This window comes from Mastigoproctus giganteus, chromosome 1 (genome assembly GCF_048544385.1).
Source record: "Mastigoproctus giganteus isolate SK-2022 chromosome 1, ASM4854438v1, whole genome shotgun sequence".
NCBI lineage: Eukaryota > Metazoa > Arthropoda > Arachnida > Uropygi > Thelyphonidae > Mastigoproctus > Mastigoproctus giganteus.
In genome coordinates, this window is record NC_143575.1 from 177,343,157 (window position 1) to 177,370,398 (window position 27,242).

General features: G+C 37.2%; 1 protein-coding gene across 1 annotated transcript in view; it reads left to right on the forward strand.

Annotated features, from left to right (window-relative positions):
- Positions 1-27,242, forward strand: part of LOC150091323 (proto-oncogene tyrosine-protein kinase ROS-like) — a 712,204-nt gene that overhangs the window by 192,964 nt on the left and 491,998 nt on the right. Inside the window, exons 11-12 of the mRNA XM_090389969.1 lie at positions 6,547-6,639; positions 15,350-15,559. Of these exons, the coding sequence (XP_090246095.1) occupies positions 6,547-6,639; positions 15,350-15,559 (303 nt within the window). The remainder of the gene's footprint in view (positions 1-6,546; positions 6,640-15,349; positions 15,560-27,242) is intronic.

Sequence of the window (27,242 nt, forward strand, 5' to 3'; positions counted from 1 at the left end):
CTTAAATAGAAAGGGTGCAAGAATATTTGCATGGTATTTCAGAGACTGCTGGGAGCCATTGCGGTACAAGTAAACACATAGGTTGTGTTAGGGTAGCTAAGAATAGAAACAGGTGCAGGTATACTTGCGTGTACAACAATGCTAGGAGTTTAGTAAATAAATTTGATGAATTTGAGGTATTGCTCAAAACATCAAAGGCAGATATTGTTGGGATATCAGAGACGTGGTGTCACAAAGATATAAGGGATGCAGAACTGCAATTTGGGGAGTACAACGTCTACAGAAAGGATAGACAGGATAGGAAGGGGGGAGAGGTTATGCTATTAGTTAAGAAACACATAAAAACCAAGGAAGTGAAGCCAGTCGACATCGCCGGACAGTGCAGTGTTGAGTCAGTTTGGTGTGACATAAGCATTGGGAGATCAAAATTGAGAGTAGGAGTGTGCTATAGGCCTAATGACTCTGATGAGTATAATAAGGAACTGTACAGGGAAATAGAGTGGGCCAGTAAATCAGAGAGTCTTATAATGGGAGATTTTAATTTCCCAGATATTGACTGGAATTTGGGGGCTGGTTACTCACACACTAGCAGGGCTTTTGTGGATTTATTGGATGATTGTTTTCTACATCAGCATGTTCGGGAGGCAACTAGAGGGAGTAATACTCTTGATTTGATTATCAGCAGTGATTCTTCATGCATTAAGAATCTGCAGATAAATGAACCACTAGGTGGCAGTGATCACAGGGTGCTGAAGTGGGATTTACTCAAAGAGATAACTACCATTAGGGGTAAAGGGAAGGGAAGGGTTATTGCTTCCGTAAAGGTGACTATGATGGACTGAGACAGTATTTAAATTCTATACAGTGGGACCAACTGATGATGTTATCAACAGCAAATTCAAAATGGGAAGCATTCAAAGAACTTATCTTGGAAGCTACTAAGTCGGCTTTACATACCAACTAAGAAATATTGTTCAAGGTTTAGGCCTAAGTGGATGTCAGATGAACTAATGAGACATATGGCAGAGAAGAAAAAAAAAAATAATGGGATACATACAAATTAACATGTGACACAGAAGCCTATGATAGATACAAGTTGATATGCAACCAAGTTACAAAGGAGGTTAGGCAGGCGAAGGCAGATTACGAGAAATACTTGGCAAGGGATGCAAAGAAAAACGGCAAAGAGTTCTTTACTTATGTAAACTCTAGAAGGAAGGGGATGAATCAGATTGGTCCACTTGATATTGATGGGTCAACTGTTGATGATCCTGCTCAGGTAGCTAACAAACTAAATGAATATTTTGCATCGACATTCACACATGAGGAGTTATTCAGCAAGGGGAATGCCAGAGGTGTATTCAACTCTAGCAGTAAGCTACAGAATCTTAAAATAACTGGGAGTAAAGTGGAGGAGAAACTGTTGAAGATAAACACAAGAAAGGCACCCGGGGTGGATGGGATCTATCCAGTTATATTAAAGGAGGCAGCAAAGGAAGTAAGCAAACCCTTAGCCATAATTATGAGAGCTTCCTTGGACTCAGGGGAGGTACCCACAGACTGGAAATGTGTAAATGTGACCCCAATTCACAAAGGAGGATCAAAGGCTGACACAAGTAATTATAGACCTGTGAGCTTAACTTCTGTTCCAGGAAAATTAATGGAGGCACTGGTTAAAGAAGCACTGCAGGATCATTTAGACAAGACTTCAGTTATAGCTCAGACACAGCATGGTTTTGTTAAGGGGGAAGTCTTGCCTGACCAACTTGATTGGATACTATGATGCAGTCACAAAAGAACTGGATGCAGGGAATAACTTTGATATTATATACTTGGATCTTAGAAAGGCTTTTGATACTGTTGCACATGGAAGACTGCTACACAAATTGGAGCAGTGTGACATTGGAGGCAAATTGCTGCTATGGATAAAGGGGTGGTTGAGGGGGAGAAGACAGAGAGTGGTAATCAATGGACACTGCTCATCGTGGACTAATGTTATTAGTGGAGTCCCTCAGGGCTCAGTGTTGGGTCCATTATTGTTTTCTGTATTTATAAATGATATTGATGATGGTATATCAAGCTTAATGTCCAAGTTTGCCGACGATACAAAGGTTGGCAGGGTTGTCAAGGACACTACTGACACTATGCTGCTGCAACAGGATCTGGAAAGGTTGAGCAGATGGGCTGAGTGGTGGCAAATGAAGTTTAACATTGACAAATGTAAAGTACTACACATGGGAAACAGCAACCCCAGAGCAATGTATCAACTCTGTGGTACTACACTGACAGTGGTAGTACCACAGAGTTGATGTGGTAAAAATGGATACATTTAACAAAGTAACTGTAGATTGATCTGTGCAGGTTTCAGAGCCCTACGACCCTTTAAAATAAGGAAGTAGGCTACTGGACAATGATCCAACTTCAGAAGCTACAACAACATTTGTAGTGACAGTCTTTTTATAACTGGGAAGATGAAGTTAAGGAGGTCTGCATTTTTGCTATTTTTTGCTATTTTTCTTATTCACTTGTCCACGTGGCGGAGTAACTGGTCTATTTGAGTTCATGCTTCCTTTGAGTTCTAGAGAATGAAAGGGACTTGGGGGTGGTTGTGCAGGCAGGTATGAAGTTCTCTGAGCAGTGCAGATGGGCTGCAAGAGTAGCTCATGGAGTATTGTCAATGATATACAGGAATTTTTCCAGCAGGGATAAGGAGGTGATTATTCCATTGTATAAGGCAAGGGTCAGGCCACACCTAGAGTACTGTATACAGGTCTGGAGGCCTCATTTCAAGAAGGATGTAGAGCTGCTGGAACAAGTACAGAGAAGGGCAACAAGATTAGTGAATGGAACAAAGGGGTGCTCTTACGAAGAAAGGCTTAAGTTTTGCAAATTACAGTGTCTGGAGACTAGGCACCAGCGAGGTGATCTGATAGAGGTGTATAAAGCCTTGAATGGTTTAAGCATGCTCAATGCTGATGGGATTCTTCCTCTAGCTCAGAAAAATCACCTGAGAGGGCATAAATTCAAATTGAGGAAAGACAGATGTAGGATAGACGTGCGGAAATTTGCCTTTAGCCAGCGGGTGGTTGGTTGGTGGAACAGACTTCCATCCCTTGTGGTGGAGGTTGATAGCCTAAATAAGTTTAAGGCTCAGCTGGACAGGTATTTTGAACGAACAGAGGGGTGAAGTGGAAGTGGGTTTTTTTTTTTTTTTTGGCTGATGCTGCATAAGCTTGCTTTCTTGCATCAAATGCCTTTACTAATGCTAATGCTAATGCTAATCAATGCTACTCCAACTGTATCTAGATACAGTTGGAGTAGCACTAGATACAGTTGGGCAAATGTGCTGAGAAGTGGCAACTGAAGTTTAACATTGACAAATGCAAAGTAATGTGTATGAGTAGCAATAACCCAAGAGAAACGTACCAACTGTGTGGTACTACACTCAGGGAAGTGGAAAGTGAAAAAGACTTGGGGGTAATTGTGCAGTCAAATATGAAGTTCACTTAGCAGTGCAGACAGGCTGTCAGGGCAGGTCATGGAGCCTTGCCAATGATATATAGGAATTTTGCCAACAGGGACAGTGAGGTGATTATCCCGTTGTACAAGGCAATGGTCAGGCCACACCTAGAGTATAGTGTACAGGTCTGGAGGCCTCATTTTAGGAAGGATGTAGAGGTGCTAGAACGAGTATAAAGAAGGGCAACAAAATTGGTGAGGGGAACAAAGGGGATGTTCTTACCAAAAAAGGCTTAGGTTCTGCAAATTGCAGTGCCTGGAGAGTAGGCACCTGCGAGGTGATCTGATTGAGGTGTGTAAAGCGTTGAATGGGTTGAGCAAGCTGAATGCTGATGGAATTCTTCCTCTTGCTCAGATTAAGAACCTCAGGGGGGCATAGATTCAAATTTAGGAAAGACAGTTGTAGAATAGATGTGCAGAAATTTGCCTTTAGCCAGCAGGTGGTTGATTGGTGGAACAGACTTCCATCTTTTGTTGTGGAAGTTGATAGCCTAAATAAATTTAAGGCTGAGCTGGACAGGCATTTGGAACAAATGGAGGGGTGAAATGGGAGGGGTTTTTTTTTTTTTTTTTGGCTGATGCTACATAAGCTTGCTTTCTTGCATCACATGCCTCTGCTAATTCTAATGCTAAATTCCCATTTTGTTCACATCAATTTGCTCACGACTCTGTATATTATGGGTAAATGCAAAAACCTGTATATATAAAAATTGTGATGTGAAATTTTAAGAATTATTTTCAAAATCTATGCATATATATATATATATATATATATATATATTTTTATTTTTTTTTTTTTTTTTGTTAATTCTGCATAACTTGCTTTTTTGCAACATTTTGCCAATTCTAATACTCATTTAAGCTAAAGTATATATAAATTCCTTTAGAGTCTATTGTTTTAGTGATAAATAGGGTGTGTATATATATATATATATATATATATATATATATATATATATATACACACCCTATTTATCACTAAAACCGATGATAGAGTGTATATATATATACACCGATGAGCCAAAGCATTAAGACCAGCAAGTCATTATGCAAATCGAAGCAACTGCAGGTGAACTGCGGTGCGTGTGCAGATCGGAAGACGGTATAAAAAACACCTGATACTGAGCTCTGTTAATCAGTGTTACTCTTGTTCTTCAGATGGGAAAGGCAACGGGCTTAAGCGAGTTTGACAAAGGCCAAATTGTAATGGCCAGACGGGGTCAGCCATGTCTGAAACGGCATGGCTATTGGGGTGATTATAGTCAGCTGAGGTTAGTACCTATGGAAAGTGGTCCAAGGAGAGAAAATCCACGAACCACCAGCGAGGTTTTGGACGACCACGGCTCATCGATGCTCGAGGTGAGTGAAGGCTCTCCCGGATGGTACGTGGCAACAGAAGGGTGACTGGCGCAACTCACCGGTAATTGGAATTCTGGTGATAGGAGTAATGCATCACAACACACAGTACATCAAACCCTGTTGAAAATGGGGCTGCATAGCCGCAGGCCGCTCCGAGTGCCCATGCTAACCACGGTTCACCGGCGACAGCGCCTTCAATGGGCACGCGAGCATCGAAACTGGACCTTGAGTGATTGGAAGGAGGTCGTCTGGTCTGATGAACCACATTTCCTGTTGCACCATGTGGAGAGCAGGGTATGTATGCGTCGTTTACTGGGGAAGTGATGGTGCCTGAATGCACCGTTGGACAAAAATAAGCCGATGGTGACAGTGTTATGCTTTGGGTGATGTTCTGCTGGGATACCCTGGGTCCAGTCATCAGAGTGCTGATGTCACTCTGTCTACCATCTAGCCTAAACATCATTTATGACCAGTTACACCCTTTCATGGCAACGGTCTTCCCCTCTGGTGGTGCCGTCTTTCAGCAGGATAATGTGCCATGCCACACTGCCTAGATTGATCGAGACTGGTTCATCGAACACGAGGAAGGCTTCCAGGTATTGCCCTGGCCTTCAGATTCCCTAGACATCAATCCCATTGAGCATCTGTGGTTTGTGTTGGAACAGCAACTCCTATCTGCAGCATCTCACTTACCTTACAGGAGCTAAAGGATCTGCTGGTTATGTGTTGGTACCAGATACCACAAGAGATATTTTGAAATCTTGCAGCGTCCATGCCTCGCCGGATATGAGCTGTTTTGGCTGCACGTGGAGGACCAACATCATATTAGGTAGGTGGTCATAATGTTTTGGTTTATCGGTGTACAGAGTCCTGTCACATTATTATGACCACCTACCTAGTATCCAGAACATGTGCCTTTCACAGCGTGCACCGCAGCCAGCCGCCATGGGAGGGACTCAATAAGTCCACGGAAGGTTGCCACTCGGTGGAGCAGAAACCATGACTCATTGGAGAAGGCCACCCGTTGCCTTCTCAATTTGCACATCGGTTTGCGATGAATGGTCATCAGCATGGTTGCTGTTGCCAAGTGTCTGCTCCGGAGCCAAATGTGCAACAGGGTTCGCTGCACTGTTGTGTATTGGAGACCTATCAGGTGGCCCATGGTTCATTTGGACAGCCAGTTGAGCAACAGTAGCACGCCGATTGGTCCGGACCAACTGTTTCAGCCAACGTTCACCTCTGGGATCAAGGGCACATGGGGCTCCACAATTGGCACTTCGGGTAATCAAAACTGTCCCACTCGTCCAGTCTTGATACACTTTCACCACTGCAGCATGGGAGCATTTCACAAAGTTCACTGTTTTGGAAATGCTGGCACCCCTGGCCCAATAGCCGATGATCATGCCTTTTTCCAGGTATGATAGGCTGCATGCTTTGCCCACAACATAGTCTGTTATTGTGTTCATGGATGTCGAACATCAAGCCTTATATGATTGCGGTGTGTGAACTTTACACGTGCACTATATGATTTGCTAGGCGTGTGTGATGTCTGCATTGGGGGGTGGTCATAATATTGTGCCTGGACCCTGTATATCTGTATGCATAACTTCTAGCAATTTGTACTATTATTGAACATAAAAATCATTATTTTTCTTCCCCTTTTTATAGTTCCACTAAACCCAGCAGAGAATATTCAGGCAGTATTTCAGGATGATACAGCAAAAATATCCTGGTCCAAACCAAGATTACTAGATGGTCTAGGTAAGAACTTGTTATTTTTGTACTAAAAATAAATTATAACTGTGTCTACTAATAACTCTTAATTATTTATTGTGTGCAGAAGCTGAAAAAAATTAAGATTTGCATTTAAGCCTTTAATTGCTAAGTGCTATTTTGCCCTGCATAAAAAAATCAAAATCTGTTAATAATAATCTTAAGTTTATTAGCATTACCATTAATAGAGGCATAAGATGCAAGAAAGCAAACTTATGCAGCATCAGCCAAAAAAAAAAAAACCCTGCCATTTAGCCCCTCCATTCATTCGAAATTCCTGTCCAGCTGGCGCCTCCGTAGCCAGGTGGGAAGGAGCGGCAGTGTGTAGCACACGCTTCTTGATTAGACTGGGGTTCGAACCCGTCACACCAAATACGGAGGATGCAGAAAGGTCAGGGAATGACCACCGCATATCCCGGAGCTATATGGCCTTAGTTGCTAATGCTCCTAAAAAAAAAAAATCCTGTCCAGCTCAGCCTTAAATTTATTTAGACAATCAACTTCCACAACAAAAGATGGAAATCTGTTCCACCAATCAACTACCCGCTGGCTAAAAGCAAATTTCCGCACATCTCTTCAACATCAGTCTTTCCTCAATTTGAATATATGCTCCCTCAGGTTCTTAATCTGAGCAAGAGAAAGAATCCCATCAGCATTCAGCTTGCTCAACCCATTCAAGGCCTTAAACACCTCAGTCAGATACCTGCTCTCCAGGTGCTGCAATTTGCAGAACTTAAGACTTTCTTGGTAAGAGCACCCCCTTGTTCCCCTCACCAATCTTGTTGCCCCTCTTTGTACTCATTCTAGCAACTCTACATCCTTCCTAAAATGAGGCCTCCAGACCTGTACACAGTACTCTAGGTGTGGCCTGACCATTGCCTTGTACAATGGGGTAATCACCTCCCTGTCTCTGATATGTCAATGATATATAGCAAAATTCCTATATATCATTGACAAGACTCCATGACCTGCCCTGGCAGCCCTTCTGCACTGCTCAGCGAACTACATATTCACTGCAAAATAACCCCCAGGGTTTCTTTCACTTTCTACTTCCCTGAGTGTAGTACCACACAGTTGGTATGTTTCTCTTGGGTTATTGCTACCCATATGCACTACTTTGCATTTGTCAATGTTAAACTTCAGTTGCCACTTCTCAGCCCATTTGCCCAACTTATCTAGATCCAGTTGGAGTAGCATGCTGTCTTTACTGTTGCTAACAATCCTGCCAACCTTTGTATCATCTGCAAACTTGGACATTAAACCTGATATACCTTCATCAATATCATTGATAGATATACAAAACAACAATCGGCCCAACACCAAACCCTGTGGAACTCCACTAATAACATTTGTCTAAGAAGAGCAGTGTCCATTGATTACCACTCTCTGTCATCTCCCACTCAACCATTCCTTTATCCATTGTAGTAACTTACCTTTAATGCCATATATCTCCAATTTGAACAGCACTCTTCCATCTGCAACAGTATCAAAAGCTTTCCTGAAATCCAAGTATATGATATCAAAATTATTTTTGGCATTCAGTTCCTTTGTGACCACATCATAGTATCCGATCAAATTGGTCAGATAAGACCTCCCTTTAGCAAACCCATGCTGTGTCTTAACTATTACTGCAGTCTTGTCTAGATGATCCTGCAATACTTTTTTAACCAGTGATCCTATTATTTTCCCCGGAATAACTCCTCATTTGTGAATGTAGATGCAAAATACTCATTCAGTTTATCAGCTACCTGAGCATGATCATCAGTAGTCAACCCATTTATGTTAAGTGGTCCAATCTGATTCCTGTGACTTCTGTGGTCCAATTCTGATTACCTGTTTACTTTAAAACTGCTATACAAAAGTAAGAAAAATAGATAGAGCATTATAAAAGTATGCTAACAGAAGAAAATTAATTTCCAGTTTAATACTTATAGTAGTTACATTTACTTTTATGAACAGCAGTCTTGGAATTTTTTAAAATGTCTTTTTAGCCATTTATGCTATGAGTTATTTTACTGAAGTATTTCTTTTGTGATTTTTGTGCACTTTGTCATTACATTTTGTCTCACTTGGTTTACTAAAACAGACCAGGTCTGTTTTAGTAAATATCTCCTTAGAAAGAGATTGAATTATGACAGTTTATTAGCGTTTAGTTGTAGCTACTCAGCTGTGATGCTCTCATACAACCACTCTCTGGTAGCACAAGTGAAATGAAATGGTTGGGGGTGCATAGTCTTACTAGCTGGAACAAAAAAATGTTGTCTAACTCCCAAATTTATTTTCTTTTGGTGCCCACTGAGCTGTGTTGTTTTTACCCAACCACTCTCCAACTGCATAAATGAAATGAAGGGGGTGTGTAGTTAGTCTTACCAGGTGGAACAAAAAATGTTGGCTAACTCTCAAATTTATTTCCTCCTAATTTTCAGCACACTTTGAAAATTGTGTATCAGATGCAAGTTAGTTAACAGATTTATCAAAAAAAGTATGAATCTATAGTTATTTGTCCTTGAATAACTGTTGACACTGTGATCCATAGATCAGTTTGATAATTTCACTACCCAACAAAATTTTTTTTCTTTGTACATCTGGAACGAAAGTTGGTTATTCTGAACAAAATTAATGTCCTTTATGAAGATATAAATCTTTTACTTCTGTCATGTCTACATCAAAAGATATAAGCATTTTTTAAATTCCTTGTTTTTATACAATATCAGCATATATGGTTGTAATTATTACACATAATATATGTTAGACATGTTTCCCACTTAATGATATCCTTTTATACTCCAGATTGCTTTCCCGTTTAAGGAACCAACAGTAATCTCCCATCATAGTAGAGTCCCAGCAACCTTGGTATCGTTTTTCTGTTGCAGATACGTCCTGGTGGAAGTGCTCTCCTTGTTCATCACTGACATCTGCTAAGTTTTCAGGAAAGAAATCCAGATGGGAATGAAGGAAACGCATTTTCAATGACATTCGGCACCCCATGTTCTTGTAACATTTCAGCAAGTTTGTCACCAGTTGCTCATAGTTCTCTTTTCTCTTTCCGAGGAATCCGTGTACAACAGCCTTGAAAGATCTCCATGCAGCCAGTTCAATGTCAGTCAGATTTCTTTGAAATTCTTCATCTTTTAGCAGATTTCGTATTTGAGGACCTATGAAAATTCCTTCCTTTAGCTTTGCATGAGATAAATTTGGAAACATTTTCAGTAAATATGCAAATCCTCTGCTTTCTTTATCCAGTGCCTTAGTGAAATTCTTAATAAGTCCAAGCTTGATGTATAAAGGAGGAAGAAAAACCCTTTGTGGATCAACCAATGGAACATACTTTACATTGCTTTTGCCAGGAATATATTCATCTCTCTTGTTCCGGTTTTGTACGACGTAGTGTTTGGCTGTTGCACGACTATACCACAAACAGGAAACAACAGTATGTAGTGAAACGACCTTGCAACCCAACAAGCAGTCCAGTCACTTTGAGATCACCACAAATATTACAACCATAGTCATTGTAACTTATAGCAGCAAGAATCTGAGACATACTATCGAAAGTTTCTTTCAGGCAAACAGCATGAACAAGAAGAATTGATGGTAAAGCATTTCCTTTATGAAGCAATACTGCTTTCAAACTTAGTTTTGATGCATCAATGAACAAATGCCATTCAGAGGTATTGTGATCAATGTCCAGTTTGTGCACAAGACCAACGATGTCTTTGCAGACACACATATTGTTTTCCATTGCAAAATATCTTGAAAACTCTTAATTTCGCTTACGCTATATTGTAATGTTTGGTACTTTTGGCGAGTAAGTTCCACTGTTGTAATCTGGATCCAAGTAATTCAGCCTTCTCTTTGGGTAAGCCCAAGTCTCTGATCAAGATGCTTAATTCTTCTTGTTCAGTGTAGGGTGGGGCCTTTTCTTTTTTCTGGCTCATAGTCCAAATCATGTGAGGTACATGGTTCTGTGACATCTGGTAAAATGATTTCTTCTGTACCTTCATCACTACTTCCAATACCCCAAGATTTTGGTGAAACAAGTACTGGCAGTTCTTTACCTTGTGGCACTGGCCTAATTGCTGATGGAATATTTGGATATTCGATGCAGTGCTTGCTCTTTTTGGAAATACCTTTTATTTTTGTCATGCAGAAATAGCAGTCATCGAAATGATTCTTGGGCTCGCACCACACCATAGGGATGGCAAAAGGTAATGCTCTCAGCTTGCCATATAACCATAGCCTTAAGTAATACAACACATGTGGAGCCCAAATTTTTTCTTGGTCACCGATCTTGCAGCCGAAGTACAATGAATATGTCACTTTTGTGACATTGTATGTTTTCTTCCTCTGAGTTTTTGGGGTTAAGTGTCCACAAACGTAGCAGAAGTTATCTGGGTGATTGATGCATGTTCTGTGCTTTATCTTCTCCATTTTAACAATGCATTAACCTAAAAACAGTAAAAGCAATTGGTAAATTTGAACAGAAGGTGAATTCTTGTAGCGTAGTTTATCATACACTATATAACAATGCATTTATTGCACTATATATTGAACAGTTAATAAAATTAATAAAATAAAATAAAATTATGTATAATAAAATTAATAAAAATACTGACTTGTCTGGAAAAGTGCATCAAAATATACTATATTGTAAGAACGGTAATGATGTACTTGCTTAACCAACCAAAAGTTAATAAGTTTAAAAATTGTATTTCAAACAATTATGATATCTTTGTACAGAATCCAATTATCTATCTATATCTTAAAACTGAGACATGATAGGAAATTTTTATGATTGATTTTAAATTCTATACGTAAAACTTTACCAGACACAACCATTGGTTTGCTGGAGGTAAAAATCATGTTCGATAATGTAATGGTCATCTTCCATGCAGTGTAGATTCTCATTTTTTTTCAAAAGAAAAAAAATGAGAATCTTCACTGCATGAAAATCACAAAAAGTATTAGAACCCATATTACCGTGCATACCGAAGATGGAGCATAGGAGCAATAGACACCTTTTCAAGAAATAAGAGAAGACCGAGTTTTAGAAGAATCGAAGTTAATTAAGACTTCTTCACCCCATTGGTGAATACCTAGAGATCAGCATTTAAGGAATTGTTTTTTATTCAAGAAGTTGCTGCCATTTGTGTAAGTCAGGGTTTCTCAAACTGGAAAGTGAAATATATTTTGCTGTCATCAGGAAAACTATAGATATGATTTCAAATGGATGAAGGGCATTAATATACAAAAGGAAAAGAATGGGAGAAAGAAGTGAACCCTAGGGAATACCATTATTAGTGCAGAAGTTTGAAGACAGGGTGCCATCTACTAGCACCCACAGTGAGCTTCAAGGAGAAAAGTGAATATCCAGTTGTAAAAAACTGTGGGCAGCCCATAAGATAGGAGCTTATTTAGAAGACCTTCATAACAAACAATCAGAAACCTTAAGAAATGTCAAAATCTTTCACCAGATTTTTTTTATCAAATTTGTCCAAAGATGAATATAATCTAGTAGTAGTTTGAAAGTGACAAAATCCATATTAGTGATTATTGATCAGATTGAAGGTTTCAAGATAATTTAAGGATTGGTAGTTGATGGATTTTTCCATTACTTTGGAAAGAGTAGAGGTGAATGCAATGGTGCGGTGATTGGGAGGAGGGAGTTGCCACCCTTTTTAGGAACTGGCTGGATATGAACAAATTTCCAAGAAGAAAGAAAAACACCAGTGGAATTACAATGTGTAAAAATGTGGCACCGAACAAGAGCAAGTAAGTTCAGTAAGAGCACAGGTTTTGAGAACAAGAGATAAAATGGCAGGACCTGTACCTTTCTTGACTTTAAGATTGTAGCAGTAATAATGGAAAATGATGCAAGAAAGTAAGCTTATATAGCATCAGCCAAAAAGAAAAAAAAAAAAGTTCATCATTCATGCCCTCCAAGAATTTGTCTAGTTCTCCCTTGAATTTATTCAGTACTCTCTGCAATGAAAGTGTGCAGATACACATCCCCTTTGGCTATCATTATTAGCCTTAAGGTGCAAGGAAGCCTGAGGCTTCCTTGCACTGAGGCTGCATCAGCCAAAAAAAAAAAAAAAAAATTCCTGTGTTACCCTGAGAGAGAGAGAGAGTCAGAAGTAGAAGGGAATCACCAAGAAAGCAAGAAAGAGAAGAATGATGATATCCAGCTCAGGATCCTGGGTTTGCCAAGCCCATACTCACCAGATGTGAGCCCTCCCCCTGGGGTCAAATGTTCCCATTACAAATAACATGTAAAAAGGCGGCAACAAGTAGCACTCTGTATATAGGTCTGATTCACAAGAGACCTGCCATTGATGATTATTTCCCCAGCTGAAGCATTCCAGCTGCTTTGAGCTTTTTGCTTTGCTACTCTTGTTTGAGAAATGATTTTAGTCAAAATTTAATTTAATCAGCATAATAATGCTACACTGTTCCTAGAATATCCAACAGCAGTATCTACTACACTTTGACATTTCTAAATGATACTATTGACTTTCTAAATGCTTAGCTAAATACAAAAATAAGTTAAACTATGTGATTAGTATCTTTGACCTATTTATTTACAATTTAAAACACAGCAGTTAACTAAAGTTTCCTTTGAACTATTTATTTTCTCCAACTTGAAATACTGCACTTAACTAATATAATGTTTGTTAGTTTGTTTGTTATTTGGTTTTTAGGAGCATTAGCAACTAAGGCCATATTGCTCCGTGGATATGTGGTGGTCATTCCCTGACCTTTCTGCATCCTCTGTATTTGGTGGTCACGGGCTCGAACCCTGGTCTAATCAAGAAACGTGTGCTACGCACCGCTGCTCCTGCCCACCTGGCTATGGAGGCGCCAATTATATTATGTACTTCCCTACTTCTTACTAGTTATGAGATATGATGTTCATGCTAAGATTACAGCTAAGAAAGGCCCAATGAATATCGAGTTGTAACTTGTTAAACTCTTAGCAGAATTCAAAAATAAGTTATTGCAGATGATTAGGACAATTAAAACTATTTATTAAACACAATTTAGTATGTTTAATAATGTAAAAAGAGTCAAAATTTTCCAAAAAAAAAAACTTATCCATTTTCAAGAGCTCAATTTCAGCTGCTACATGACATAGCCTCAACTATAAGTTAAACAGTTGCTTGGACCACATGAAGCGATGCATAAACCTGCATGAATTCCATTCTGTTCTGGAAAAAGTTGATTAAGTGGAGAAACTGTACATGTGCCGGTTTTGTAACTTCTTTCATGTATATGGTAAAATCACCATATACAAAACATGTCTAGAAATTTCAACACAAGAAGTATCTGATACAATTTGTATGAGATGGAGTAACCCCACTACCTTTTCAAGTGCTGTAAAGAGAGTATAAAAATGTTATACAAGCAACATTCTTAGCTCAGTGGTTTCATTTATGGCAAGCCCAAATTAATAATGAACTCTACAGATTAGAAATGAACCACAACTGTGCGAATCATATTTCAGCCACTACAGATGGAAAGAGAGCCAATGCTGGAGAGACTCTTTATCAGTTATTTCCATTTAAGTTATCTTTTCTTATTTATGACAAAAAGGCCTCTTCAGTGCTCCTATTGACAGACTCAGTTAATATCAAATATATCCTCATTAACTGCCTCCCTTCCTTATCCTCATTAGCTTTCTTTTTTTTTATATGAATTCAACAAAGTATTCCAAATATGGTCTCTCACCACAGATATGTCTAATTTGGAACTAGGGTATAAAATAATATTGGTAATTTAGATAGATTCGTGTATAATTTTGGTGTCTGATGTGATCAGGCCAAGCTGCAATGGCCAAAATTTCTGACACAGGAAGGACCATTGCATCTCCAGGATGAAATAATGAATTAAGCAATTCATATAGTTTTCAAATTATTTCAACGTCTGTAGTGAAACATAATTCACAGCCTTCACTAATTTACCTATACTTTCCCAGCACAGTGCCATCTTAATCCTTGAAAGATGCTCTGTTAATGATACTTATTCATATGAGATGTCTACTTAATGTGATATTGTCATAGTTATCATAGATTCATGTGCTTTCCTAAATTGGTAGGTAAGCACGTGAATCTGTGAATAGTGGATGAATAGTTTATAAGTACTGAATTGGATAGGTGAGACTTGTGGCATCACCAGCATAGAATTGTGGGACCACTGGAGAACACTGCATATACCACACAAAGCATACCAAAGTGGACTTTATTTTGGAGATTGCATCACAACTTGACAAAATAGCTAGAGAATTGGAATTTAGAATGGATGATGGTCTTTTTTTCTTTTTCTTCTTATGATTTATTGGCAGTTGTGTACATAGAGAGATAGAGTGCTCACTTTGAATGCAACTGTAACACTTCTCTACAACAGTCACAAATTGTAAAAAAAAAACACTACTAGAAGGCAACCTTTAACCCGTTTTTCACATTCTGCTAAATGCACTGTTATTTACTGTGGGACATGCTTTGTGTTTTGATGTTTAATGCATTTTCATCAGTAATGTTAGTTTCTGGTTTGTCCATTAGATCAAATCCAAAATAGCATGCATTTAAGTAAAAAAAAAAAAAAAAAAAACTGTAGAAGGATATTTGCTTAAATTTCCATTTCAGTGTAATAGATATATTTAAATGATTTTAGCAATTCAGTGGTCATATATTTTCTCTTTCAGGTAAAGGAGCTTGGCAGCAGTGGCTTTATGAAATTCATTTGTCAAATCTTGTTACAGAGAAAGTAATTCATGCATATAATATTAGTTCTATAAGCTATAGCTTTTTCAACTTACATCCTAATACTACATATGCTGTTAAAGTGCAGGCATATAGTTCAGGTGGAAAAGGTCCTTGGTCAGAAAGCTTTGTTGGTAGAACACTGATAAAAGGTAATGCAGTATATTTCTCTTATATAGTTGTCTTAATAGTATTATTAGTTGCTTATTATATATATATATATATATATATATATATATATATATACAGGTGACCCCCGCTTAACGCTGATCATTCGTTCCGGAAAAACAGAGCGCTAAGTGAATCCGAGCTAAGCGAGCGCCGCTTTCCCATAAGGTAACATATGTATTTGTGAGCTGCGGTCGGTGCCATAGGATATTTCCTAATCAATAATAAACGGTAATGAAAAGATGCACAAATGTCGGTCAAAATATTTAATATTCAAATATTTGCCCATATAAAATATTCTGCATTACATACATATAATTATGTGGTAACTACTTGCATCTCAAAAGTAAACAAAATTCCAATTAAAATAATGAATTTAATTGATTTAATTTAATGGATGAATTTAATCATGAAAAATGTGTGGATTTTGAGTTGAACTTTGGCCCTCTTCCAAATAAACTAAAAGGGGTATTAATTTTAAATGGCCCGCAGCGTTACCACCCAACAATAAAGTCAACCGATCCTTCGCCGCTTTGAAACTTGGCATGTTTTTTGTTCTTTCAATATGAAACTTCTTTTAGGCATTCGTTTCCACAAAAGTCCTGCTTCATCTATGTTAAAAACTTGTTGAGAAGTATAACACATAATACCCCTCTTCAATAATTTTAACAAGTTCTTTTTTGAAAGTTTCGGCTCCTTAATCTGCACTAGCGGCTTCTCCCGGGATTTTAAATCTATTCTACCAGTTTTAAATGGTTCCACATTTTTTTTTTTTAGGCGAGTTTTCTTCAGATCATCGTATTGGCTAATCTCTTTCTCTCTCTCTCTCTTTTTAATATTTAACTTAACTGAATTCTGCATTGGAATATTATCTTCAAAAAAATTAGTCTTTCCATTTCAATCCTAATAGCCGGTCTAGTCCTAGTTGCTTGCAGTGGAACAGCTATCTTTCCCGCTGCTAAAATTAATTCTTTATTTTTTCATAATTGTTCTTACAGTTAAATTTGCGAGTCCTAAATTATGGCACACATCCGCTTGTCGTTGACCGGAATCGATTCGCTTCAAAACGTCTAATTTAATTTTCAAATTCAGTCTTTTTCTTACATTTATAGTCTTCGTACTGCGCCCAGACGTTGTTGCATTTTCATTCCTGTCGGTCATTATTAGCTCTTCGAAAATATAACTGCGTTGGTTGAATTAATTACGATACAATGTTCAAGTAAACTGTCCGTTACGCACGATGTCTAATACTGTACTGAGTGATGACTAACTAGACTTCGGATAAATGCATATAACGCAAATATTACAAGCAATATATACTTGATCATTTTTTAAAAGTTGATCTCGGAACTACGTAACAAGTCACTGTACTGCAAATAAATTAGCGTGCGAGAAAATATCACAGAGCGTGGGAAAATTTCTCAAGTCGGCGTGGGAAACGTTTTAATGCTGTTTTGATATTCATTTTCAAGCTATCGACTCCATCAAATGAAACGATTTCGTTAAATATGTCAAAAATGTAATCTGTAAAAGAGCGTTATAGTGATCTGTGACAGCGTTATAGTCAGATACGGGTTATAATATAAGAACAGCGTTATAGCGAATCAGCGTAAAGCGAACCGCGTTATAACGGGGGCCTGCTGTATATATAAAATATTATGGATAATAGAAAATAATAGAAAAAGTAAATCAATCAAATAATAATACTATCAGGGACTTAAGAAAACACAAAAAAAAAAAAAAAAAAAAGAATTATTATCGCTTTTTACTGACAATCTAGATTTCAACTGGGGCCAACCACCCAGACTGAAGGCAAAAAACGACAAGAGGTTCTCTGTTTCTGTAATGATCAATATATCCTAAGTAATTTAAATCTAAACCAAATATAAATCAAATCTAAATAAATTTTAGAATTATTAGAATCAAATGTAAGAAATATAAGTAAAATATAAATGTAAGCATATATTAATCATCGTTGACTCGACAGAGAATGTAATTTAATGATTAAGATAAGATTAAATATATAATACATATTTACTGTATCTAGGACATAATGTAATAGTCGTCAAAATGATATGTGGTGCCCCCTATGTGATGGATACGGTAAAAATAAATATAAATAAATAGTTTTTCTTTTACTATCTGCATGTTTCTCTTTGCGTTAACTTAATTTATATTTATTTATGTTTATTTTTACCATATCCATCACATAGGGGGCACCACATATCATTTTGACGACTATTACATTATGTCCTAGATACAGTAAATATGTATTATATATTTAATCTTATTTTAATCATTAAATTATGTTCTCTGTCGGGTCAACGATGATTAATATATGCTTACATTTATATTTTACTTATATTTCTTACATTTGATTCTAATAATTCTAAAATTTATTTACATTTGATTTATATTTGGTTTAGATTTAAATTACTTAGCATATATTGATCATTACAGAAACAGAGAACCTTTTGTCGTTTTTTGCCTTCAGTCTGGGTGGTTGGCCCCAGTTAAAGTCATCTAGATTGTCGGTAAAAAGCGATAATAATTTTTTTTTTTTTTTTGCATTTTCTTAAGTCCCTGATAGTATTATTATTTGATTGATTTACTTTTTCTATTATTTTCTATTATCTTTAATATTTTATAATTATGAGGTGCATATAAATTATGGGTGTATTGCATGATTGCTTGCAACTTCACTGACCCATAAATAAATATTAGCTACAGTTACTGTCGTTTTAACTTTCTTTTCTTTTTTATCACTAATATAATTATAAATATATATATATATATATATATATATATTATTTTTTTTTTTTTTTTTTGGAGAGTAAGGACTTCAGTTTCGATAATCCCGAAATGCTCAGTATTTACCAACATAACGAGAAGAGACATTAATAAAAGCATAAGCACTGGGAAAGCAAAAATGAGAGTAGGAGTGTGTTATAGGCCTAATGACTCTGATGAGTATAATAGAAACTGTACAGGGAAACAGAGTGGGCCAGTAAATCCGAGTCTTATAATGGGGGATTTTAATTTCCCAGATATTGACTGGAATATGTGGGTTGGTCACTCTCACACTAGCAAGACTTTTGTGGATTTACTGGATAACTGTTTTCTTTCTGCAGCAGCATGTCTGAGAAGCAACCAGAGGGATTAATACTTTTGATCTGACTATCAGCAGTGATTAGTCATGTATTGGGAATCTGAAGATACAGGAACAACTAGGTGGCAGTAATCAGAGTGTACTGATGTGGGATTTAAGGAGTGCACTGATCTTAAGTTAAAATTTGGTGCATTGCTAGAACAATTTGAACCACTGAAAAAGTATCATCAGGGGTAAAGGGAAGAGCTTTTGCTTTAGTAAAAGTGACCACAGTGGTCTCAGATAATTTTTAAATTCAATACAATGGAACAAACTGATGATGTTACCAACAGCAAATTCTAAATGGTAAGCATTCAAGGAATTAATCTTGGAAGCTACTAGGTTTTCATATCAACTAAGAAATACTGTTCAAAGTTTAGGCCAAAATAGATGTCAGATGAACTAATGAGACTCGTGGCAGAGAAAAAAAAATGCATGGGATGCATATAAATTATGAGGTAACACCGAAGCCTATGGTAGATATAAGCTAGTCTGTAATTAAGTCACAAAGGAGGTTAGGCAAGTGAAGGCAGATTACAAGAAATCTTTGGCAAAGGGTGCAAAGAAAAACAGCAAAGACTTCTTTACTTATGTAAACTCCAGAAGGAAGGGGATGGATAAGATTGGTCCACTTGACATCGATGGTTTGATTGTTCATGATCCTGTTCTGATAGCTGAGAAACTGAATGAGTATTTTGCATTTACATTCACACATGAAGAATTCTCTAGGGATATGGAGGCCAGATATTTATCTAACTCTAACAGGAAGATAAATTTAGTAATAACCTAGAGGAAACTAGAAGAAAAATTTCTTTTTTTCTTTTCTTTGTCACCGATGTAAGGAGTGCACTGATCTTGGCGCCTCCATAGCCAGGTGGGCAGGAGCAGCAGTGTGTAGCACATGCTTCTTGATTAGACCCGGGTTTGAGCCCATGACCACCAAATACAGAGGATGAGGAAAGGTCAAGGAATGACCACTGCATATCCCCGGAGCAATATGGCCTTAGTTGCTAATGCTCCTAAAAACTAAATAACAAACATAAAAAACAGCACTGATCTTAAGTTAAAATTTGATGCATTGCTAGAACAATTTGAGTCACTGAAAAAATGGGTGCTTGCCCTCGAGAATAATGTAACTGGGAGCTCGTCAGGGACTAAGACTCTAGTAACATACCAAGTGATGCACTCCTGATTCGAACCCCAGAACAGAATAACCAAGTAAATAAAAATATATGGGAAATATATATTAGAACCAGGATATGTCTTCCGGAAACAACTCTTAATGATGTCACTAACAGACTGCCAGATTTTAAGGGAGATAAAGAGAATATTATCATTAATGTGGGGACTAATGACATTAAGCATACACGATCTGACGATTTGTTAGCCAAATATAGGACCATGCTGAAAACATGCCGTGAGTTAGGTCACAATGTCTATGTGTCTGCAATTCTGCCTAGGCACAATAGGAGGGATTATATGCCTTGTGGATTAACTCAAGACTTGAAGGACTCTGCAAGGCTTTGGGGGAATTTTCTATCAGCTTGGCCTGCACTTGTAGGAAGAAGGAATCTTTTTTGTAGAAAAGGGATACATTTAAACGAAGGTGGTGCAAGGGTTTTTTCCAGTATTATTGAGGATACCTCAAAGGTTCAGGGAAACTGCTAGTTTGCAGGGACATGGGTAATATAGATATGCATTTATCTTATAATATTGGTCAAAGTAACCCTCACACTTATCTCAAGGGTTCTTGTTTGTTACCACAACAGAACATATTAATAAGATGTTCTCAGGGCAGAAATGTTTCAAATGAGCAGGCAGCTAATACCAGGGAAACCAGCTTAAATAACTTTAAGGGATGTGTCAGGGTAGTTAACTATACAAGAACACTATGTCTTAATTGTTTATACAGTAATGTCAGAATGTCATCAATAAAATGAGTGAATTCGAAAAGCTGGTTAGGACAAGTAATGCTGACATAATAGGGATTCAGTGCAGTAGGTACAATTTTTTTGGAAGTATGGGGCAAATAGAAGTAATGGTGGGGTCATGCTTCTTATGAAAAGCAGCCTGAGCACGACGGAAGCTTTTCCAGATCCAGAAGTTTCACATCCTAGTATAGAATCTGTATAGTATGAGATAGTTGGAAGCAAACTGTTTCCAAACTGATTGAACTAGTGAGACTAATCTACAGGCCAGGCGATTGTGAAGATTATGATGAGAGCCTCTACATGCAAACGGAATGGGCAAGTAAGAATGAATATCTTATAATGGGTGATTTTAATTTACCTCTAATTGATTGGAGTAAATGGGAAGGACTCCACATGGGGGACAAAATTTTTTAAATCATCTAGATGATTGTTATTTGTATCAACATGTCAGGGAAAGTACTAGGGAAAAGAATATTCTAGACCTCATTATCACCCGTGAACCAGATGACATAAATTGGGGTTGACAGTACAGGAACCAGTAGCAGGAAGTGATCACGGAGTTCTACAGTGAATGATGAAGAGAGCGGTAGCAGTAGTTAAAGGCAAAGGAATGGGTTATAATTTCAGGAAAGGAAATTGCAATGGCTTAAGATGCTATATGTCCTCTATTAACTGGGTGGATATCTCACAGGGAGCGAATACAATTGAATTATTGTATATCTTTAAAACATTAATCACAGAAGCCTTGAATGCTTATATATCATTAAAAAAATAGTCAATGGGGAGGATTCCAAGTTGGATGAATAATGAAGTTGCCAGATTACTTGAGCAGAAAAAGATGGCATGGAAAAGTTACAGAGCAGTAAAAACTAGTGAGATCTATAACAGCTGCAAATTGATCTGTAATAGTGCCACAGAAAAGTTTAGGCTGGCAAAGGCAGATTATGAGAAATCACTGGCAAAGTGAGCAAAAGAGGGGGGGGGGGGGATAAGGAATTATTCACATATATAAATGCAAAGAAGAGAAGCACAAACCAGATCAGACCCTTATGTAATGGATGTGAGATAACATTAGATTCCCCAGCTGAAGTTGCAGATGAACTCAACAGTTACTTTGCATCAATATTTAAAGAAGAAAAACTCTTTACACCAATGAGATATTATGGAAGCGAAGTTGAAAAAAATATAATTAATGATATTGAAATTTCACATGTGTATTTAATGAAAATACTTTCGAGCCTACAGGCCAGTAAGGTTCCTGGGGTTGATGGCATATATCCTATAGTCTTAACTGAGGCGGAAAGTGAGTGCATTGAACTAGTGAAACTAATTATGACAGCATCACTGGACGCGGGAGTGATTCCGTTTGATTGGAAAAGTGCCAATGTATCTCCAATACATAAGGGCCGATCTAAGAGTGTAGTGGGAAATTACTGGCCAGTTAGTCTAACTTCAGTAGTAGGGAAAATCATGGAGATGATGATTAAGGGTGGCATTCAGGATCATTTAGATAGAAATGGAATTCAGAAGGATACTCAGCATGGTTTTGTAAAGGGAAAATCATGTTTAGCTAATCTGGTTGGCTATTTTGACAGGGTCACTCAAGAGCTAGACTTAGGGAATAATTTTGACATTGTTTATTTGAATTTCATCAAAGCATTTGACTTAGTCCCACATGAGCAATTACTTTATAAGCTGGAATTGGTTGGAATCACAGGGAAAATCCTTAGCTGGATAGCTGGATGGCTTCAGGGCAGGTGGCAGAGGGTTGTGATAAATGGTTATTCCTCAGATTGGGTTAATGTAAGAAGTAGGGTTCCCCAAGGATCAGTATTAGGACCACTGTTGTTTTTGATTTTCATAAATCACATTGATGAAGGGATAGAGGACATGATGTCTAAATTTGCAGATGATGTAAAGATTGGTAGTATAGTTAATGATCACTGCCGAGCAGAGCTTCTTCAGAATGACCTAGATAGACTTTAGGAATGGTCAGAAAAATGGCAGCTATGCTCTTATCCAGCATAGTGTAAGGTATTGCAACTGGGGAACAGTAACCTCAAAATAACTTATACATGTGACAAAGTTGAACTAAAGCCAGGTCAGTGGAGTAAAGGGACTTGGGTATTACGATACAGTCAGACATAAAGTTCTCCGAACATTGTAGACTAGTTGCAAGGAAGGCCTATGGTGTCCTATTAATGATTTATTGAACAATTGCTAGTAGAGATAAGGACTTCATGATCCCATTATATAAGGCTATTGTTAGACCACACTTGGAATTCTGTGTTCAAATATGGAGACTGCACCTAAAGAAAGACATTGATGCTTCTTGAAATGGTCCAAATATGGGTAACTTGCCTGGTGAGATCGGAAAAAGGGTTTCCGTATGAGGAAAGACTTAGAATATGTGGGTTGCAGAGTTTGGAAACTAGGCACCTTAGAGAAAACTTGATTGAGGTGTTTAAGGCTCTGAGCAGCATAAGTAAAATGAATGAGGGCAAAATTTTCACGGTTATAAATGATTCAAGAACAAGGAGCCATAATTTCAAGTTATGGGGAAGATGTTTAGACTGGATTGCAGGAAGTTTTATTTTAGCCAGCGAGTTATAAATTATTGGAATAAGTTACCTATAATGGTGGTAGAGGCTGACAGTTTGGGGAAATTCAAAGGTCAGCTGGATAATTACCTACAGGAGGGGGGAAATGCATTGGTTGCCTATTTCCTTTTCTCTTATTAATTATTATTATTTTTTTATTATTATATTTTGTTTTATTATTATTTTATTATTATTATTTTTATTCTTATTATTTTTATTCTTATTATTTTATTTATTATTATTTTTTTTTTTTGTTATTTAATTTTTATTTTATTTTATTATTTTTTTGGCTGGTACAGCATAAGCCATAGGCTTCCTTTCACTGTGTGGTTTTTGCTAATACTAATACTAAAATTGTTGAAGCTGAACATAAAAAAGACACCTGGGGTGGATGAGATCAATCCAATCATATTAAGGCAGTGCTTTGTAACCGGGGTGCCGTAACAATGTTCCAGGGGTGTGCCACATAATTTGGGTTTAAGTTATTTAAACTTATTACTATTTTTTAATTTATATGTTTATTTCATTATAAAAAGGTATACATTTCTTTTTAATTTTGTGGTGATCTGTAATTGATGTTTACTTAGTACTTCTATATAAAGAATAAAATTATATACTGTATATATATATAATTTGTATTATGAAATGTAATTTTTATAATTATATTATTGTAATAAATATCATATAACATATATTTTTTTAATTTTATATATATATATATATATATATCTGTGTATAAGGATATATACAGAGAGAGAGAATTGGATCTAACAGGCAGAAAATTGAGTAGGGGTGCTGCAAAATAAAATAAATTACTTAGGGGTGCCGTTATTAAAAAAAGGTTGAAAACAACTGTATTAAGGGAAACAGCAAAGCAGGTAAGCAAACCTTTAGTCATAATTATGAGCGCATCCTTGAATTCAGGGGATGATAAAAAAGTGATATGTATAGTTACAGAACTGTTACCTTAAAATTTGTTGCATTACTTCTTTAACCACTTACTCCAAAATGGAGTAAGTGGTTAAAGAAGTAATGCAGGACCATCTGAATAGAAATGCAGTTATACTGCAGTCACAGCATGGATTTGTTGAGGGGCTGTCTTATCTAACCAATCTGATAGGTTACTCTGATGCAGTGACCAAGGAAATTGATGCAAAATATAATTTTGATATCATGTACTTACTATCAGAAAGACTTTTGATCAGTATCAAAAGTCTTTTTGATGGGCATGAGATATGCATAAAAGACTGCTGTATAAACTGGAGCAATGTGGCATTAAGGATAAGTTACTGCTGTGGGTAAAGGGGCGGATAAGTAGAAGAGGACTGAGAATGGTTAGTCAATAGGTTTTGCTCTTCATGGATTCCCCCAGGGTTCAGTGCTGGACCCATTGTTATTTCAATAGAGAAACTCCCCGACTTACATAAGGGTTGCATTCCGCAGAACGCTACATAAGTTGAATTTTATGTAAGTTGCAATTTCCCTAAATAAGCATTTCGAGAAAATCTTCACTCGCAACTATGCACACTGAATTTGATAGAAGCAAAAAAGAAATGTTCGACGAACTTGTAAATAGAATTATTCAATTTTTTTATCTCATGCACATGAAAAAATTACAAAAATATCAAAATTATAAAATTACAAAAAGAGTGAGGAGACAGGCATAATGTCAGGAAGTTTTACCTTAAAAGCATCGTTGCCAGAATTAACTCTCCAGCTGATAAGCACGCCGCTGCGGAAGTTGAGGGCTGTGGAAATTTAGAAGGGGTTTTTTCCAACACATCTCAAAATTTCTCTGCAGCTGCAGAATTGGTACCGGCGACCTCACTGCATACCTTAATGTTTTCGAAACCAGCGCGATGCTTGAACCTATTAAACCACCTGTTGCTTGCCACGAACTTGGCTTGGGGTTTGCTGTACTTATCATTAACTTCATAAATACTTATTGCTTCTGAATCTGACTTTCCATCCATATTATTAATAGCTTTTCCATCTTCAATACAGCACCTGAATGCTGTTTTGTGATCACTGTTGTGGTGGACTGGCCCCAGTGTGAAATATGTTGATCCTTGAACATGTTCTTTTATACACGCACTGTCCCTTAAAATAGTATTCACTGTTGAAGCAGCGAGACCTAATTCCATGCAATGCATGACAAACTTTGTCCTGCTTCATACTTCTTAATTAATCATCTTCATTTCTAAATCAGTTTTGTTTCCTAGCACTGTCAGCACTTGCAATTTCCATTGGTCGCTTTCCCTTCATCATTGTAATAAGTAAATAGGAATGAAGAGAAGATTCTGAAAATTTATTTAGGTTTTTATATGATTGAAAATTTCAGTGGAAGAGGAGCACATTTAACCATAATAACATAAAAGCCACACAATTCCAGTTATCGGGATTATTGCAAATGCAATAAGATCGAATTTACCATCTGTTTATAATAGATTGCGCTAACAGAAAAACCCAATAAACCCGAAAGTGCAAATTTTTTTTATTATTTTATGGTAGTGACCTCCAGTAATATCGTGTTTTAGAAAAATATCGCAAAGGCATTCAAAATTGATTCTTATAACGGAACATAAGATAACGATGAAAGTGTAGCACCATTTCCATTATAAAAATTACATTTTAGAGGGATAAATAGCTTAGTTATATAGTGAAAATTTCATCTTCCAAAGTCTTTGAACAAATTAGCAAAAAAATACGTGGTATTGTGTTCACATTATGATATTTTTACAATAGCTCCATTTATTCATACGAAATGCAAAATACGTTCCCACGATTTTTTTTTTTAAATTTGCATCGGCTGGCAAAAACTTACGTAAAGTCGAATTTGCATAAATCGAGTATTACATAAGTTGGGGATTCCCTGTATTTATTAATGATATTGTTGAAGATATATCAGGGTTAATGTCAAAGTTTGCTGATGATATGAAAGTTGGCAGGATGGGCTAATGACATTAATCAGGGTGACCTACTCTGACAAGATCCAGGAAATTGATTCCATGGGTTGAAAAATTGCAGATGAAGTTTAACGTTAGCATTAGCATTAGTAGATGCATACAATGCAAGAAAGCAAGCTTATGCAGCATCAGCCAAAAAAAAAAAAAAAAGAAAAAACCCTCCCATCTCACTACTCCATTCTTTCCAAATGCCTGTCCAGTGCACCCTTAAATTTATTTACACTATTAGCTTCGACAACAAAAGATGGAACCCTGTTCCACCAATCAAATATCCGCTGGCTAAAGGCAAATTTCCGCACATCTATTCTGCAACTATCTTTCCTAATTTGAAACTGTGCCCCCTCAGGTTCTTAGTCTGAACAAGAGGAAGAACAAAGCCTTATACACCTCAATCTGATCACCTTGCAGGTGCCTACTCTCCAGGCACTGCAATTTGCAGAACTTAAGCCTTTCTTGGTAAGAGCACTTATTTTTTCTCCTCACCAATCTTGTTGCCCTTCTTTGTACCCGTTCAAGCAGCTCTACATCCTTCCTAAAATGACGCTTCCAGACTTGTACATAGTACTCTAGGTATGGCATGACCATTGCCTTGTATAACGGGATAATCACCTCCCTGTCCCTGCTAGCAAAATTTCTATATATCATTGACAAGACTCCATGACCTGCCCGTCTGCACTGCTCAGCGAATTTCATATTTGACTGCACAATTACCCCAGGTCTTTTTCACTTTCTGCTTCCCTGAGTGTAGTTCCACATAGTTGGTACGTTTCACTTCGGTTATTGCTACCTATATGCAGTACTTTGCATTTGTCAATGTTAAACTTCAGTTGCCACTTTTCAGCCCATTTGCACAACTTATCTAGATCCAGTTGGAGTAGCATACTTTCTTTACTGTCATTAACAATCCTGCCAACTTTTGTATCATCTACAAAGTTGGACATTAAAACCTGATATACCTTTATCAATATCATTGATAAATATACAAATCAACAATGGGCCCAACACCGAACCCTGGGTAACTC